The sequence below is a fragment of the Lithobates pipiens genome, unplaced genomic scaffold (assembly GCF_037356315.1).
Source record: "Lithobates pipiens isolate NorthernLeopardFrog02 unplaced genomic scaffold, aLitPip1_a1.2 Scaffold_8, whole genome shotgun sequence".
In the NCBI taxonomy this organism is placed as follows: domain Eukaryota; kingdom Metazoa; phylum Chordata; class Amphibia; order Anura; family Ranidae; genus Lithobates; species Lithobates pipiens.
In genome coordinates, this window is record NW_027507903.1 from 435098158 (window position 1) to 435115250 (window position 17093).

Consider the following 17093-nt stretch of genomic DNA (forward strand, 5'->3'; position numbering starts at 1 on the left):
TACAGCAACTATCGCTGCAAGGGAATTACTTTAGGTGAAGATTAGAGGTATGAGTAAAATATTTCTAAATGATCAGCGGTATACATAAACAGAAAAACATAGCAAAATTCATAATAGGATTCAGGCTTTACATTGAATCAGTGCTAAAGTAAAATCTTGTGGGCATTTACAAGTAACCTATCGTGGTTCTATGCATAAAGGTAAAATACCTTCAGTTTGCACCCCCAGCCCTCCCTTATACTCTCCTAAGCCTGATCTCGATCCAGCGATGTGCACGAAAGCAGCAGCTCTACCAGGTCTTTCATTCCACATTGGATGAGATGCAACAGCAGGAGCCATTGTCTCTTGCTGCTTTCAATCACAGCCAGTTAGGAGGGAGTGGGGGGGCAGGGCTGTGCCTTATGAAAACAGAGAGTGGGTCTTGGGAACGGGCACACACAAGTGCCCCCATAGGAAGTGGTCTGCTATAGGTAGGGATGAGCTTCGAGTTCGAGTTGAACTCATGCCGAACAGCAAAAAATTTGGGGTGTTCGCAGCAAATTCGAAAAGCCACGGAACACCCTGTAAAAGTCTATGGGAGTAATCTAAAGTGCTAATTTTAAAGGCTTATATGCAAGTTATTGTCCTAAAAAGTGTTTGGGGACCTGGGTCCTGCCTCAGGAGACATGTATCAATACAAAATATTTTTTTTAAAATGGACGTTTTTTCGGGAGCAGTGATTAATAATGCTTAATGTGAAACAATAAAAGTGTAATATTCCTTTAAATTTCGTACCTGGGGGGTGTGTATAGTATGCCTGTGAAGGGGTGCATGTTTCCCATGCTTAGAACTGTCGCACAAACTGTCAATTCTGCGTGAAAAAAAGTAATTTAAAAGCAATCGCAGCTATAATGAATTGTCGGCTCACCGTAATACAGAGAACAGTCATTGAAAGTCATTGATAAAAAAAAAAGAAAAAAAAAGTGTGGGGTTCCCCCAAATTCAATTACCAGGCCCTTCAGGTCTGCTATGGATATTAAGGGGAACCCCACGTCAAATTTAAAAAAAACAAAATGACGTGGGGTTCCCCCCAAATATCCATACCAGACCCTTTAAAAAAACACACAGACACCGTTGGGAAAAGTCCTTTATTAAAAATAAAAAAATAAAAAAAAGATTCCAGCGGTAGTAATCCACTCTTGCTATTTAGCAATGGCTGATCTCTTCTCCGGGGTCCAGCGATGGGTGATCTCTCCCGATGGTCCGGCAATGGGTGATCTCTCCCGATGGTCCAGCGCAGCTCATCCATCCTGTCTCCACCGGAGACACTGCGGGAATCCTGTCAGCCAGACATGTCTTAGCTGAGGAGGACGGGGCCACCCGTCACCTGACCCCGCCCCCCTCTGACGCAAGGGGAAAACCGGGCTTCCCCAGTCACGTGCAGGTTACCCCGCCCCCCTCTGATGTAACGGAAGCCTGCATTACATCAGAGGGGGCAGGGTGACCCGTACATCACTGGGGAAGCCCGGATTTCCCCTTGCGTCAGAGGAGGCGGGGTCAGGTGACGGGTGGCACTGTCCTCCTCAGCTAAGATGTGTCAGGCTGCCGGGATTCCCGCAGTGTCTCTGGTGGAGACAGGATGGATGCGCTGCGCTGGACCCCGGAGAAGAGATCAGTCATCGCTGAATAGCAAGAGTGAATTACCACCGCTGGAATCTTTTAAATTTTTTTTATTTTTAATAAAGGACTTTTCCCAATGGTGTCTGTGTTTTTTAGCAATTTTTTACATTTTCTTTGTGAAATGGTAGGGGTACAAGTAGCCCCATACCATTTCAAACAGGGGGGGTGGGATTTGGGGGTCCCCTTGTTAAAGGGGGCTTCCAGATTCTGATAAGCCCCCTGCCTGCAGACCCCCACAACCACCGGCCAGGGTTGTGGGGATGAGGCCCTTGTCCCCACCAACATGGGGATATGGGGCTTTGAGGGGTCACAGACCCCCAAAGCATCCCCCCAATGTTGAGGGCATGTGGCCTGGTTCGGTTCAGGGGGGGCTCTCTTGCCCCCCCTCTTTATCCGAGCACGCAACCTGGCAGGCTGAAGGAAAAGGGTCTGGTATTAATTTTTGGGGGGAACTCCGTGCCATTTTTTTTTTATTTGGCGTGGAGTACCCCTTAAAGTCCATACCAGACCTGAAGAGCCTGGTAATTGAATTTGGGGGAACCCCACGCTTTTTTTTTTTATTTCTTTTTATCAATGACTTTCAACGACTGTTCTCTGTATTACGGGGATCCGACAATTCATTATAGCCGCGAGTGCTTTTAAATCCTTTTTTTCCTGCAGAAATTACACTTTGTGCAGGGACAGGTCTAAGTCCGGAAAACATGCGCCCCTTTACAGGCATACTATACACACCCCCCAGGTACGGAATTTAAAGGAATATTACACTTTTATTGTTTCACTTTAAGCATTATTAAAATCACTGCTCCCGAAAAAACATCTGTTTTTAAAACTTTTTTTTTTGCATTGATACATGTCCCCTGGGGCAGGACCCAGGTCCCCAAACATTTTTAGGACAATAACTTGCATATTAGTCTTTAAAATTAGCACTTTTGATTTTGAACGTTTGAGTCCCATAGACTTTAATAGGGTTCTAAAGTTCATGCAAATTCTAGGTCTGTTTGCAGGTTCTGGTGCGAACCAAACCGGGGGGGTGTTCAGCTCATCCTTAGCTATGGGGGCAGGAGGGAGGGGCCAAGAGCGCCAGGGGGGGCCCTGAGAAGAGGAGAATTGGGGCTGCTCTGTGCAAAAACCAGTGCACAGAGCAGGTACTGCAAGTATGACGTTTGTTACTTAAAAAAAACATGAGACGGTACTCACACTTTAATGCACAACTTCAGTCAGCCTAGTATGGTGGCCAGGTCCACTCCTCAGGTGCTACCACACTAGCACATGTGCCACCACACTAGCCTTTGTGACTGGCAGAGCCTGTATGCAGATCTGCACATGCACAGGTGGTTTAACATGCACACACAACACTGGGAAGTTTGCAGGCTTCCCTGGCCATAGTCTGTGTGTAGGAAACCCCACACATGTGCTGATACCCAGGGGACCTGGAACATACCCATACAGTATGTGCCACAGGGCTCTCTTGGTGCCAAAGCCCTGCAGCCCATCTCACACCGCACAGGGGAAAGGGAGACATTTTCTCACCAGGTGAGAATTGCGGGACTACTGCTTAGCAGCACAAATAAAGCTCTCTAAAAAAAAATATCCATTTGTAAGAGAGGGAGGGGGTGGAGGCAGGTCAGCCCAACAAGCCATTTAGGATGAAAATCCACTTTAACCCGTTGATGCCTAAGGGTAAAACAAATGTTAAAGTCATTGTAAAGTCTTGTTGTTTTTTCCCAATAAAAATAACAAACATGTTATACTTACCTGCTCTGTGTAGTGGATTTTCACAGAGCAGCCTGGATCCTCCTCTTCTCAGGTCCCTCTTCTGTGATCCTGACCCCTCCCTCCTGTTCAGTGCCCACACAGCACCCAATCTGGCCCTGCCCCGTCTCTCCCCTGAATGGCTAGCTCACTTTAATTGACAGCAGCAGCAGCCAATGACGCTGCTGCTGTGTCTCACCCAATCAGGAGGGAGAATCTCGGACAGCTGAGACAACCGTGGACATCGCTGGACAGAGAGGGACATCAGATACGTGTTAAGGGGGTTGAGGGGGGCTGCTGTACACAGAATGATTTTTATCTTAATGCATTTAAGATAAAAAATCTTTTGCCTTTACAACCACTTTAACCTTTTCCCAACCGACGCACGATGATGTACGTCGGCAGAATGGCACGGACAGGCAAATGGGCATACAGGTACGTCCCTTTGAATTTGCCTCCGTGCCATTGTGTGTGCGCCGGTTGGGACCTCTGTGAGTCTGATCGCGGTACCCGCGGACTCGATCGCCGCGGGGTTACGCGCGATCAACTCACAGGGAGAAAGAACGGGGAGATGCTGATGTAAACAGCATCTCCCCATTCTGCCTAGCAACAAGTGACACTGATCTCTGCTCCCTGTGATTGGAGCAGATATCAGTGATCTGTAAAACACAGCCATGCCCCCCCACCATTAGAAACATGCCCCTAGGACACACTTAACCCCTACACTGCCACCGCCTGGTTAACCCCTTCACTGCCAGTGTCATTTACACAGGAATCAGGCATTTGTATAGTACTGATTGCTGTATAAATGACAATGGTCCCAAAAATGTGTCAAAAATGTCCGATGTGTCCGCCATAATATCGCAGTCACAATAAAAATCGTTGATCGCTGCCATTACTAGTAAAAAAAAAAATATATTAATAAAAATGCCATAAAACTATCCCCTATTTTGTAAACGCTATAACTTTTGCGCAAACCAATCAATAATCGCTTATTGCGATTTTTTTTTACCAAAAATATGTAGAAGAATATGTATCGGCCTAAAGTGAGGGAAAAAAATGTTTTTTTTTTATATATTTAGTGGGAATATTTATTATAGCAAAAAGTAAAAAATAATGTGTTTTTTTCAAAATTGTCACTCTTTTTTTGTTTATAGTGCAAAAAATAAAAACCGTAGAGGTGATCAAATACCACCAAAAGAAAGCTCTATTTGTGGGAATAAAAGAACATCAATTTTGTTTGGGAGCCACATTGTACGATCGCGCAATTGTCAGTTAGGCTGCATTCACACCTGAGCGTAGCGTTTTCAAGCAGAAAATCGTGCGAATTTACTGTGATTTTGCAGAATTTTTTCCCACGATTCGCGGCGTTTTTACAGCGATTTGCCGCGATTTTGTGCAGGGCAACAGGTCACCAATGTTAAAAGAAGAAAAACTCCCAAATCTGCTCAATTCGCGCAACAAAAAAGGGTCCGGAACTTGTTTGAGCTTCAGGCGTTCGGCTCCAGGCGACATGGAGTGGAGATGTGAACCATCTCCATTGAGAATAATAGATTTTTTCCCCTCTAGCGTTTTGGAGCTTCAGGCTTCAAGCTACAAAACTCTCAGGTGTATATGGGGGTCTAAAAGCAATGTAGTGCAGAGTTGCAAAAAGTGCTCTGGTCTTAAGTTAGCAAAATGGTCCGGCCTGAAAGTGGTTAATGCCTAAGCACAATTTTGCAACTCTTGATTTTATTTTATTATCAAAGGAAAACTGCCCCAAAATAGTAAAAAAAATATTATTTTTTACATTGCTACTACCATAACCTACCACCAAAGACCTACCCAAAATAAATTCTCCTGCTCCCAATGATTGCAGCGATACCGTAAGAGTGTAGGTTAGTTGCTGTTTGTACCCGTAGTACAGCCCAAAAACAATAGTGCACATTTTTATACTACCTAAAACAGACTGACACTAACTGACATTGATACTAATTTAAAAACCTTTTTTTTTAAATCCTGCCCAAAATCTCTGCATGGAGAGAGACAGATGCAATGCATGTTTCCTTTCCATTCACAGAGAGAGAGAGAGACAAATGTGCTGGCTTCACAGTGACTGATCACTAGTGATGGCCGAACGGTTCGCCCGGCGGTCGTTTCGCGGCGAATTTCCGACTTTCGCCGTCCGCGGGTTCGAACGCCTTTTTCCGTCGTTCGCCCCGGCGGACTTACGTGTTTAATGTATACAAGAACTTTAACCTTTCGTGACACGTTTATCATGTGTTACAGGACAACCAATTGAGACATGACAGCTCATGGACACTTGGACATTCCCCCTAACCTATAAATACACCCGATCCGGTGGCCATTTTACATTCTTTCTTCTGTCACTGTAGGGAAAGGATCCTGTGTGGAGTAGGGACAGAGAAAACGCTAGCTATTTGGTACACAAAAGTTCTTTTCAGGACTGGTATAGGTGTTAGGTCAGCAGCCTGAGTTTCTTTTGTCAGTTTAGATAAAGGGACAGAGCGCTGTATGCTGCTATTTTAGGGACAGCTCAGCCAGATTAGTCTTTCTTCATCATCATCATCATCATCATCATTAGCTGTTACTATCAGGTCCACAAAAGAGCTGTTCCAGCTAATCGTTCCAGCCTACTCTTTTTTGCCAATTTGTATAGGGACAGGCAGGAAGCAGTGTGTCAGGCAGTGAGGATAATTTTAAAGACTTGCTGTTACTATTAGTTCCACAAAGGTTCTTTTCAGGACTGGTATCAGTGGTACGGTAATAGGCTTGTACACGTATAATATTCTTTCTTCCAAATATAGAAAGAATATTATACTTGACTGCTGCCCTTCTGCTGCAGTCTGCTAATCATTCACAACTCACTTGTTCCACAAAGCTCTTTATCAGGACTGGTAACTTGGTCTGTCTAGGGTGCTACGGTACATAGGCTTGGGTGCGGTACAGTCTGCTGTTCTGTAAGGACCGCTATCGGTCCACAATACATAGGGTTGCCGTGCACTACTGCTGACCGCTGCCCTATACTGCAGCAGTCCTTCATTGGTATAGGGACTGACGTACAGTCTGCTAATCACTAACACACAACCTGCTTGGTCCACAAAAGTTCTTATAAGGACTGGTAACTTGGTATAGGGTGCTACGGTACATAGGCCTGAGTGCGTTACAGTCTGCTGTTCTGTAAGGACCGCTATCGGTCCACAATACATAGGGTTGCCGTGCACTACTGCTGACCGCTGCCCTATACTGCAGCAGTCCTTCAGCGGTATAGGGACTGACGCACAGTCTGCTAAACACTAACACACAACCTGCTTGGTCCACAAAAGTTTTTATAAGGACTGGTAACTTGGTATAGGGTGCTACGGTACATAGGCCTGAGTGCAGTACAGTCTGCTGTTCTGTAAGGACCGCTATCGGTCCACAATACATAGGGTTGCCGTGCACTACTGCTGACCGCTGCCCTATACTGCAGCAGTCCTTCATTGGTATAGGGACTGACGTACAGTCTGCTAATCACTAACACACAACCTGCTTGGTCCACAAAAGTTCTTATAAGGACTGGTAACTTGGTATAGGGTGCTACGGTACATAGGCCTGAGTGCGTTACAGTCTGCTGTTCTGTAAGGACCGCTATCGGTCCACAATACATAGGGTTGACGTGCACCACTGCTGACCGCTGCCCTATACTGCAGCAGTCCTTCAGCGGTATAGGGACTGACGTACAGTCTGCTAAACACTAATACACAACCTGCTTGGTCCACAAAAGTTCTTATAAGGACTGGTAACTTGGTATAGGGTGCTACGGTACATAGGCTTGAGTGCGGTACAGTCTGCTGTTCTGTAAGGACCGCTATCGGTCCACAATAGATAGGGTTGACGTGCACCACTGCTGACCGCTGCCCTATACTGCAGCAGTCCTTCAGCGGTATAGGGACTGACGCACAGTCTGCTAAACACTAACACACAACCTGCTTGGTCCACAAAAGTTTTTATAAGGACTGGTAACTTGGTATAGGGTGCTACGGTACATAGGCCTGAGTGCGTTACAGTCTGCTGTTCTGTAAGGACCGCTATCGGTCCACAATACATAGGGTTGCCGTGCACTACTGCTGACCGCTGCCCTATACTGCAGCAGTCCTTCATTGGTATAGGGACTGACGTACAGTCTGCTAATCACTAACACACAACCTGCTTGGTCCACAAAAGTTCTTATAAGGACTGGTAACTTGGTATAGGGTGCTACGGTACATAGGCCTGAGTGCGTTACAGTCTGCTGTTCTGTAAGGACCGCTATCGGTCCACAATACATAGGGTTGCCGTGCACTACTGCTGACCGCTGCCCTATACTGCAGCAGTCCTTCAGCGGTATAGGGACTGACGCACAGTCTGCTAAACACTAACACACAACCTGCTTGGTCCACAAAAGTTCTTATAAGGACTGGTAACTTGGTATAGGGTGCTACGGTACATAGGCCTGAGTGCAGTACAGTCTGCTGTTCTGTAAGGACCGCTATCGGTCCACAATACATAGGGTTGCCGTGCACTACTGCTGACCGCTGCCCTATACTGCAGCAGTCCTTCATTGGTATAGGGACTGACGTACAGTCTGCTAATCACTAACACACAACCTGCTTGTTCCACAAAAGTTCTTATAAGGACTGGTAACTTGGTATAGGGTGCTACGGTACATAGGCTTGAGTGCGGTACAGTCTGCTGTTCTGTAAGGACCGCTATCGGTCCACAATAGATAGGGTTGACGTGCACCACTGCTGACCGCTGCCCTATACTGCAGCAGTCCTTCAGCGGTATAGGGACTGACGTACAGTCTGCTAAACACTAATACACAACCTGCTTGGTCCACAAAAGTTCTTATAAGGACTGGTAACTTGGTATAGGGTGCTACGGTACATAGGCTTGAGTGCGGTACAGTCTGCTGTTCTGTAAGGACCGCTATCGGTCCACAATAGATAGGGTTGACGTGCACCACTGCTGACCGCTGCCCTATACTGCAGCAGTCCTTCAGCGGTATAGGGACTGACGTACAGTCTGCTAAACACTAATACACAACCTGCTTGGTCCACAAAAGTTCTTATAAGGACTGGTAACTTGGTATAGGGTGCTACGGTACATAGGCTTGAGTGCGGTACAGTCTGCTGTTCTGTAAGGACCGCTATAGGTCCACAATAGATAGGGTTGACGTGCACCACTGCTGACCGCTCACCTATACTGCAGCAGTCCTTCAGCGGTATAGGGACTAAGAGTTTTGTCACAGGGTCATTTAAAAAATGACATGCAGAGGAAGAGGCAGGCCCTTCCGCAGGGGTGGTAGGGGTAGGGCAGGAGCAACAGGCTTGAGCCAAAGTGGGAAGTTGCAGAAGGTGCGTTCAATTACTTTAAAGGATGCACCAGACTTGGTTGAGTGGCTCGCTCAGCCTTACTCTTCTGCACCCTCCTCATCCTCTCGATCTGCACCCTCTTCTTCACTCTCTGCTATGTGCACCCCCAAAGACACTACCACCAACAACACGACCACCACCACCACCACCACATACCTTCCGCTTGAGTCACTGGAATTATTTTCCGATCCATATCAAGAGGACATTTCTGATGCGCAGCCACTCTTGGTATTGGATCAGGAAGAGGAGGTAGCAACAAGCGCTACTCAGCAGTCTGACGCCAGTACCCAGATCAGCCCAAGGAGGAGGTTGGTCCCCGGTGTTGCTGCCTACTCTACTTATAGCGGTGGGGAAGGTGACGTTGATGATGACGTGTCTAGTGATGTCACGTGGGTGCCCACAAGAGAGGAAGAGGAGGGGAGTTCAGAGGGAGATATGGACCAGCAGATAGGGAGGAGAAGCAGCAATGACTTACATTGCACAGCAGGGACAAAGCAGACTGCAAATGTATCAGGAGCGAGTCATCGACCATGTACGGTCACATCTGGCGCTCCCAGGACACCGGCACATGGCTCCGCAGTGTGGGCTTTTTTTAACGTGTCCGCTGCTGACAATAGCGTTGCCATCTGCAATCTTTGCAGTCAACGCGTTAGTCGCGGTAAGCCCAATACTCACCTAGGGACGACCGCCTTAAGAAGGCACATGAGCAGCCATCACCGAGCCCAGTGGGAGCAACGGAACACACAAAGCCACACTGCAGGCTCTCACCGTCCAGCCTCGTCTTCTACTTCTCCTTCTCCTCTCTCCTCACAATTGTCCTCCACTCCACCTTCCATCACGCCAAGCTCACATTTTTCTGCAAAAAGGCAGGCTTCCGTGGGCCTAATGTTTGAGCGTAAAAAAATGATGACGCCGGATAACCCTCTTGCCCAACGGTTGGCGGCTGGCTTGTCAGAACTCATAGCCCGCCAACTACTGCCATATAAACTGGTGGACTCGGAGGCCTTTCGCAAATTTGTGGCCATTGGAACACCACAATGGAAGGTCCCAGGAAGGAAGTATTTCTCAGAGAAGGGCATCCCAGAGCTATATGGCCATGTTCAGCGGCAAGTGAATGTATCTCTGGCACACAGTGTCGGTGCCAAGATACATCTGACCACAGACACGTGGTCTAGCAAACACGGGCAGGGAAGGTATATCAGTTTTACTGCCCACTGGGTGAACCTTCTGACGGCCGTCAAGCATGTAACCCGTGGCACCCGTGTAGATTTGGTTTTACCGCCACGGATTGCATGCAGGCCTGACTCTTCTTCTCCTCCTCCTACTCCATCCTCCTCCCTCTCCTCCTCAGCTGCCTCCTCCTTTTCCGCTGCTAGCGTCTCTTCCACTGCACCGCCCAAGCTCCCCAGAACCTATTCCACATGCCAGGTGAGACGTTGCCATGCCGTGCTGCGTCTGTTGTGCCTGGAAGCAAAGAGCCACACTGGCCCGGCACTCCTTTCAGCTTTGCGTTCACAGGCAGATGAGTGGCTAACACCGCTCAATTTGACAGTTGGTAAAGTGGTGTGTGACAACGGTGCCAATCTGCTTAGCGCATTGAAACAGGGCAAAATCACGCACGTGCCGTGCATGGCACACGTCTTAAACTTGGTCGTGCAGCGATTCCTTGTCAAATACCCTGGGGTCCAGGACATCTTGCGGCAGGCAAGGAAAATCTCGGCCCATTTCAGAAGATCTTACACGGCCATGGCTCGCCTTGCTGACATTCAGCGGCGACACCATCTGCCGGTCAGACGTCTTATTTGCGATTGCCCGACGCGATGGAACTCAACCTTCTATATGCTTGATAGGCTGCTCCAGCAGAAACGTGCAGTTAACGTCTACCTGTATGAACTCTGCGAAAGAAACGGTTCTGGGGAGCTGGGTTTTTTTTCACCGCGCCAGTGGCTGCTCATGCGCGACACATGCAGACTTCTGCGGCCATTTGAGGAGATCACCAAACTGGTCAGTCGCAGCCATGGCGCCATCAGTGACATGGTACCTTATGCCTTCTTTCTGGAGCGTGCATTGCGTCGTGTCATTGATCAGGCTGTGGAGGAGCAGGAGCGGGAAGATGAGGAAGTCGCAATGCTGGATGAATTCCCAGGGGGGGCTACTCTATCTGAGACAAGTCAACAACAGGAGTCTGATGAGGAGTCAGAGGAGGATGGTGCCGGGGCGGATGAGCAGGAGCAAGAAGAGCATGCTTTAAACCTTTCTGGGATCCCTGTTGTGCGAGGATGGGGAGAGGAGAATGAAGAGGACGACATTATCCTGGATGATGAGCAGGAGCCAGGCCACCACACCGCTTCCACTTTAGTGCAAATGGGGGCCTTCATGCTCCAGTGTTTTAATAGGGACCCCCGTATAAAAAGCATGAGGGTCAAGGACCAGTACTGGGTGGCAACGTACTTAGACCCCCGGTACAAACACAAAATGGCGGAAATGTTACCGCCGTCGCAGAGGGCTGTCAGAATGCAGCACTTCCAGGCCTTGCTTCGAGAAATGCTGCATTCTGCTTTTGCGTGCGCTGGCAGAGGAGCAATTCCCACTCCCAGAGAAGGATTTGCGGGTACCAATCCAACAGCGCCTGCAAGAAGAGGCCGGTTTGAAGATGTGTTGGTGACTTCGGATATGAGGTCATTCTTTCAGCCGACCCATCGACAGGTGTCATCCGGATCCAGCATCAGGGAACGCCTAGACCGTCAGGTGTCCGACTACATTGGGTTAACGGCCGATGTGGACGCTCTGAGGAGTGATGAACCCCTAGACTACTGGGTGGGCAGGCTTGACCTCTGGCCAGAGCTTGCCCAATTTGCAATCGAACTGTTGGCTTGCCCCTCATCCAGTGTCCTGTCCGAAAGGACGTTCAGCGCAGCAGGGGGGATTGTGACCGATAAGCGTACTCGCCTAGCTCACCACAGTGTTAACTACCTCACATTTCTAAAAATGAATGAGGCATGGATCTCGGAGGAATTCAACACATGTGATCAGTAGACCATGTATATGTCTATAAACAATTTTTGGAATCAAGCACACAGACCTTCTTAATTCATTTGGCTCACTTCCCTGACCCAAAAAAGCACACCGTACTATATGCCCCTACCCTCCTCTTTGAAGAGGTTGAGCGGTGTCATATTTCTACTGGGGCTGCTTATTATGAGGGGTTCCCACCATCCCTGTGCTGTGCTGACTTCCTCCTGGGTGTTCTTATTATGAGGGGCTCCCACCATCCCTGTGCTGTGCTGACTTCCTCCTGGGGGTTCTTATTATGAGGGGATCACACCATCCCTGTGCTGTGCTGACTTCCTCCTGGGGCTGCTTACGGTGCTGCTGTCAGCGCTGTATGTCACGGAGCTGCTGTCAGCGCTGTATGTCACGGAGCTGCTGTCAGCGCTGTATGTCACGGAGCTGCTGTCAGCGCTGTATGTCACGGAGCTGCTGTCAGCGCTGTATGTCACGGAGCTGCTGTCAGCGCTGTATGTCACGGAGCTGCTGTCAGCGCTATATGTCACGGAGCTGCTGTCAGCGCTGTATGTCACGGAGCTGCTGTCAGCGCTGTATGTCACGGAGCTGCTGTCAGCGCTGTATGTCACGGAGCTGCTGTCAGCGCTGTATGTCACGGTGCTGCTGTCAGCGCTGTATGTCACGGAGCTGCTGTCAGCGCTGTATGTCACGGAGCTGCTGTCAGTGCTGTATGTCACGGAGCTGCTGTCAGCGCTGTATGTCACGGAGCTGCTGTCAGCGCTGTATGTCACGGAGCTGCTGTCAGCGCTGTATGTCACGGTGCTGCTGTCAGCGCTGTATGTCACGGAGCTGCTGTCAGCGCTGTATGTCACGGAGCTGCTGTCAGCGCTGTATGTCACGGAGCTGCTGTCAGCGCTGTATGTCACGGAGCTGCTGTCAGCGCTGTATGTCACGGAGCTGCTGTCAGCGCTGTATGTCACGGAGCTGCTGTCAGCGCTGTATGTCACGGAGCTGCTGTCAGCGCTGTATGTCACGGAGCTGCTGTCAGCGCTGTATGTCACGGAGCTGCTGTCAGCGCTGTATGTCACGGAGCTGCTGTCAGCGCTGTATGTCACGGAGCTGCTGTCAGCGCTGTATGTCACGGAGCTGCTGTCAGCGCTGTATGTCACGGTGCTGCTGTCAGCGCTGTATGTCACGGAGCTGCTGTCAGCGCTGTATGTCACGGAGCTGCTGTCAGTGCTGTATGTCACGGAGCTGCTGTCAGCGCTGTATGTCACGGAGCTGCTGTCAGCGCTGTATGTCACGGAGCTGCTGTCAGCGCTGTATGTCACGGTGCTGCTGTCAGCGCTGTATGTCACGGAGCTGCTGTCAGCGCTGTATGTCACGGAGCTGCTGTCAGCGCTGTATGTCACGGAGCTGCTGTCAGCGCTGTATGTCACGGAGCTGCTGTCAGCGCTGTATGTCACGGAGCTGCTGTCAGCGCTGTATGTCACGGTGCTGATGTCAGTGCTCTGTATTACGGTGCTGCTGTCAGTGCTCTGTATCTCCTGCACCCTCTTGTTTGCCTACCCTGGTCCCTGACCTTCCCTCTCCTCCATTGCCTTCATTAGCTCCATAGTCCTGAATTGTCAGAACAATTTCCCAAATAAAAAAAAAATGCTTGTAGTTATCGATCCCAAATTCACCTCATACATGTATTATGCTATTGTCCAGGTGGTGGGACTACGTGCTACCCCCTAATAATTACCCCGTGGCCGCAAATTCGACCTAAAGGTTTGCGAAATTCGCCTCCCATTGAAGTCAATGGAGCCCGCGGCGAACGGTCGTTTTCGCGAACGTTTGTGTCCGTTCGCGTTTCGCGTTCGCGAAACGTCCCGTCGGAAGTTCGTCCATCACTACTGATCACTGTGATATCCAATCAGAGGCTATCACAGCGATCCCCTGGTCTCTGTGCTGGAAGCGGGCTGTGTGGCACTCAGCATAAAGACAGATACGCATACTGTATATGCTGCCCCACAGAAAAAAATCCCAGTCCAGTGAGGCCGCGTATATGCGTACTGTTGGCAGGCAGGGCTTAAGTAACCTGCATCAATATATATGTCAAATATTCTTATAGATTGAATTATAAGTTTCCGCAGCTTTTCCATTCTATTTTCTTTGCGCAGTCCTAGAAATCAATTGTGTTGGTTGACTCAGTAAACTGTAGTTTCCCCTTCAGCATTTTATAATAACAAAAAATATTTTTTTTATGTCTTTGTTTTGTTTAGATCACAACATTTTCCCGTCTTCTCACGTCGGCTGACAAAAAGATTTTAGAAGCAGAGTTAAGCGGCCAAGTCAATAGCATTGAAATTTTGTCCTTGCAGCATATAGATACAGAACTCTCCTTTCTGAAAAAAATTTGGTGAGTCATTATAAAATCTGTCACTCTGCCATGTGTGCCTGGATCAAGCATGGGAAAGATACAAAGATCAGTTCTTTGGGTGAACCCATAATTTGGATCACACTGGGGAGTAATCATTCTTACCAAATGCTACAGTGAAGGCAAAGTAAGAGACCCTGCCTAGATCATATTTTAATTTATACATTTGTAGATGTGCTTAAAATGTATTTCAGCAACTAAAAGCTGTGTGATTTCACAATTAAGTAAACAAATATTAATAACTTATTTTTGGTCATTTAATGCCCATTCATGGTCAAGCAACGGATTCACTTAACTTCTGTGTTTCCCAGCAGCACATAAAAGCCTTTCCCTTCCCTTTGCACCCTTCCTGCTGCTCACTTCAATCAGTGTGACTTGAAATGTGCACAGGGCTGAGAACTACACTATATTACCAAACGTATTGGGACACCTGCCTTTATACACACATGACTAGGGATGAGCTTCGTGTTCGAGTCGAACATACGTTCGACTCGAACATCGGCTGTTCGTCCGTTCGGCGAAGTCCGAACATTTTGGTCCGTTCGCGCCAAATTCGTGTGGCGCTCGCGGCCCACAATGCACTGCAATGGCGCAGTGCATTGCTGGCTCATGATTGGCCAAGCATGCACTGTGACCCCGCATGCTTGGCCAATCGCAGCGCCAGCAGCGAGGAGAGCCATGATTGGCCACAGGCAGTATGCCTGTGGCCAATCATAGCTCAGGCTGTGTAGTGCACGCCCCACACTATATAAGGCCGCCAGCGCGGCGGCCTTGTGTAGTGTGTTGGCGTCTGAAGCAGTGGGTGTTCTGTGTACCTTCAACACAGTACACACCGATCGTTTTCGGCCGATTTTTGATCTTGCTGTTGTGTAGTGGTTGTTGTCTGCGTGCCCTGACCGCAGTATACACCGCTATATTCACCTCACCTATATAGCTAGTGATCTATCTTTTATAATAGAGCTTGCAGTCAGTAGTGTTAGGAGCTTGTGCGTGCTGTCTGCGTGCTCTGTACCCAGTACATACTGCTATATCCACCTACATAGCTCTTCTCTATTTGAGACCACTTGCCATCTGCAGGAGTTATTGGAAGTTGTGTGTGCCTCCAGCACAGCACAGTATACATCTGTATATACCCCTTTATCTCTGGTGTTCTATAATAAAGGCATCTGCAGGAGTTAGTGGGTGTTGTGTGCCTCTAGCACAATATACACTACCCAACTGCTTTTTTACCCAACTCCCTTCAGGCCATTACCATGTCTGGAAGGCCAGCAAGGAGAGGCAGACAGGCGCGAGCCGATAAAAGAGGGCAAGCAGGCTCTGTGTCTAGAGACAACAGTGCTGGTCGTGGACGCGGTGCACTGTCATCAGCACGTGGCCATGGGACACTTTTGTCCTTCTTTTCGGCAGCTGGACATGTTGAGCCGCAACATGCCAACGACTTGGTAGAGTGGATGACCAAGTCCTCTTCATCCTTCTCATCCTCTCTCACCCAGTCTCAGGGTACTAGCAAAGCAGCTGCCAACGCATCGTCTTCCCTCCTCTCAATGTCATCATCAGTGACTCCTTCCCTAGACCCACCACGTCCTCCTGAGGAGTCTCCTGAACTCTTTGAGCACAGTGTTGGGTAAATGCTCCAGGAGGATGCCCAGTGTTTTGTGGGCTCTGATGATGACACTCAGCTATAGGAAGGCAGTAGCGTGAGCGCAGAGAGAGGGGATGCTCAAGAAGGACAGCAATCTGGCAGTCATGTTCCACAAGCTGCAGCATACTGCCAGGTTTGCTACAGCGATGAAGAGGGAGGGGATGATGAGGGCACTGACTCCACGTGGGTGCCTGGAAGGAGAGAGGAGGAGGAGGAGGAGGCACATGTTGAAACGAGGCAGGATGCCCTCCGGGGGCCAGCTTAGGGGCAGCACACCGACTGAATCACACCGCAGAGCTCCGCCTGTGCAGGGCGCTGCCTCTGCGCGTTATTCTAAAAGTTCTTTGGTGTGGGCCTTTTTTGAGTTGAGTGCATCAGATCGCACCACTGCTATTTGCAACATATGTCTCAAGCGTATCTCGCGTGGCCAAAACATCAGCCGCTTGGGCACCGCTTGACCAGACATATGTTGACCTGCCATGCAGCTCATTGGCAAGCGTACCTCAAAGACCCACACCAAAGAACAAAGCGGACCTCTCCTTGCTCCTCATCAGCTGGCATCTCCAACCCCACTAGACCTTCAGTCCTCTCTGAAACCTGCTCTGAGAGGAATGAAGGTGTAGAATTAGGTGTGTCACAGCCAAGTGCTTCCGGGAACTCTGCTAGCGGTACACCCACGTCCGATTATAGCAGGCAAATGTCCCTGCCCCAGCTGCTGGACCGGCGAAAGAAGTTCACTCCCAGCCATCCACATGCCCAGCGGTTGAATGCTAGCTTGGCTAAATTGCTAGCACTTCAACTGCTGCCTTTTCAGTTGGTAGACTCGGCCCCCTTCTGTGAGTTTGTACAATGTGCGGTTCCTCAGTGGCAGGTGCCCAAACGCCACTTTTTCTCACGGAAGGCGATTCCGGCTCTCTACCGGCATGCGGAAGGCAATGTCCTTGCCTCGCTGGACAGGGCGGTCAGCGGTAAGGTGCATATTACCGCTGACTCATGGTCCAGCAGGCATGGACAGGGACGTTATCTGTCTTTCACGGCCCATTGGGTCACTCTTCTGGCAGCTGGAAAGGATGCAGGACAAGGTGCAGTAGTGTTGGAGGTTGTTCCGCCACCACGCCTCCAAAATGCTACTATTGGTTGTGACACACCTCTCTCCTCCACCCCCTCCTCTTCTTCTTCCTCCATGGCCTCTTCCAGTGCTCTGTCCTTAGAACCA

At 49.2% G+C, this 17093-nt stretch overlaps 1 protein-coding gene across 6 annotated transcripts in view; it reads left to right on the forward strand.

Annotated features, from left to right (window-relative positions):
* LOC143964536 (E3 ubiquitin-protein ligase RNF213-like) overlaps positions 1-17093 on the forward strand; it is a 955032-nt gene that overhangs the window by 543695 nt on the left and 394244 nt on the right. For all 6 annotated transcript variants that reach the window (XM_077474321.1, XM_077474324.1, XM_077474323.1 and 3 more), the window contains exon 30: positions 14081-14217. In XM_077474321.1, coding sequence (XP_077330447.1) covers positions 14081-14217 — 137 coding nt within the window. The remainder of the gene's footprint in view (positions 1-14080; positions 14218-17093) is intronic.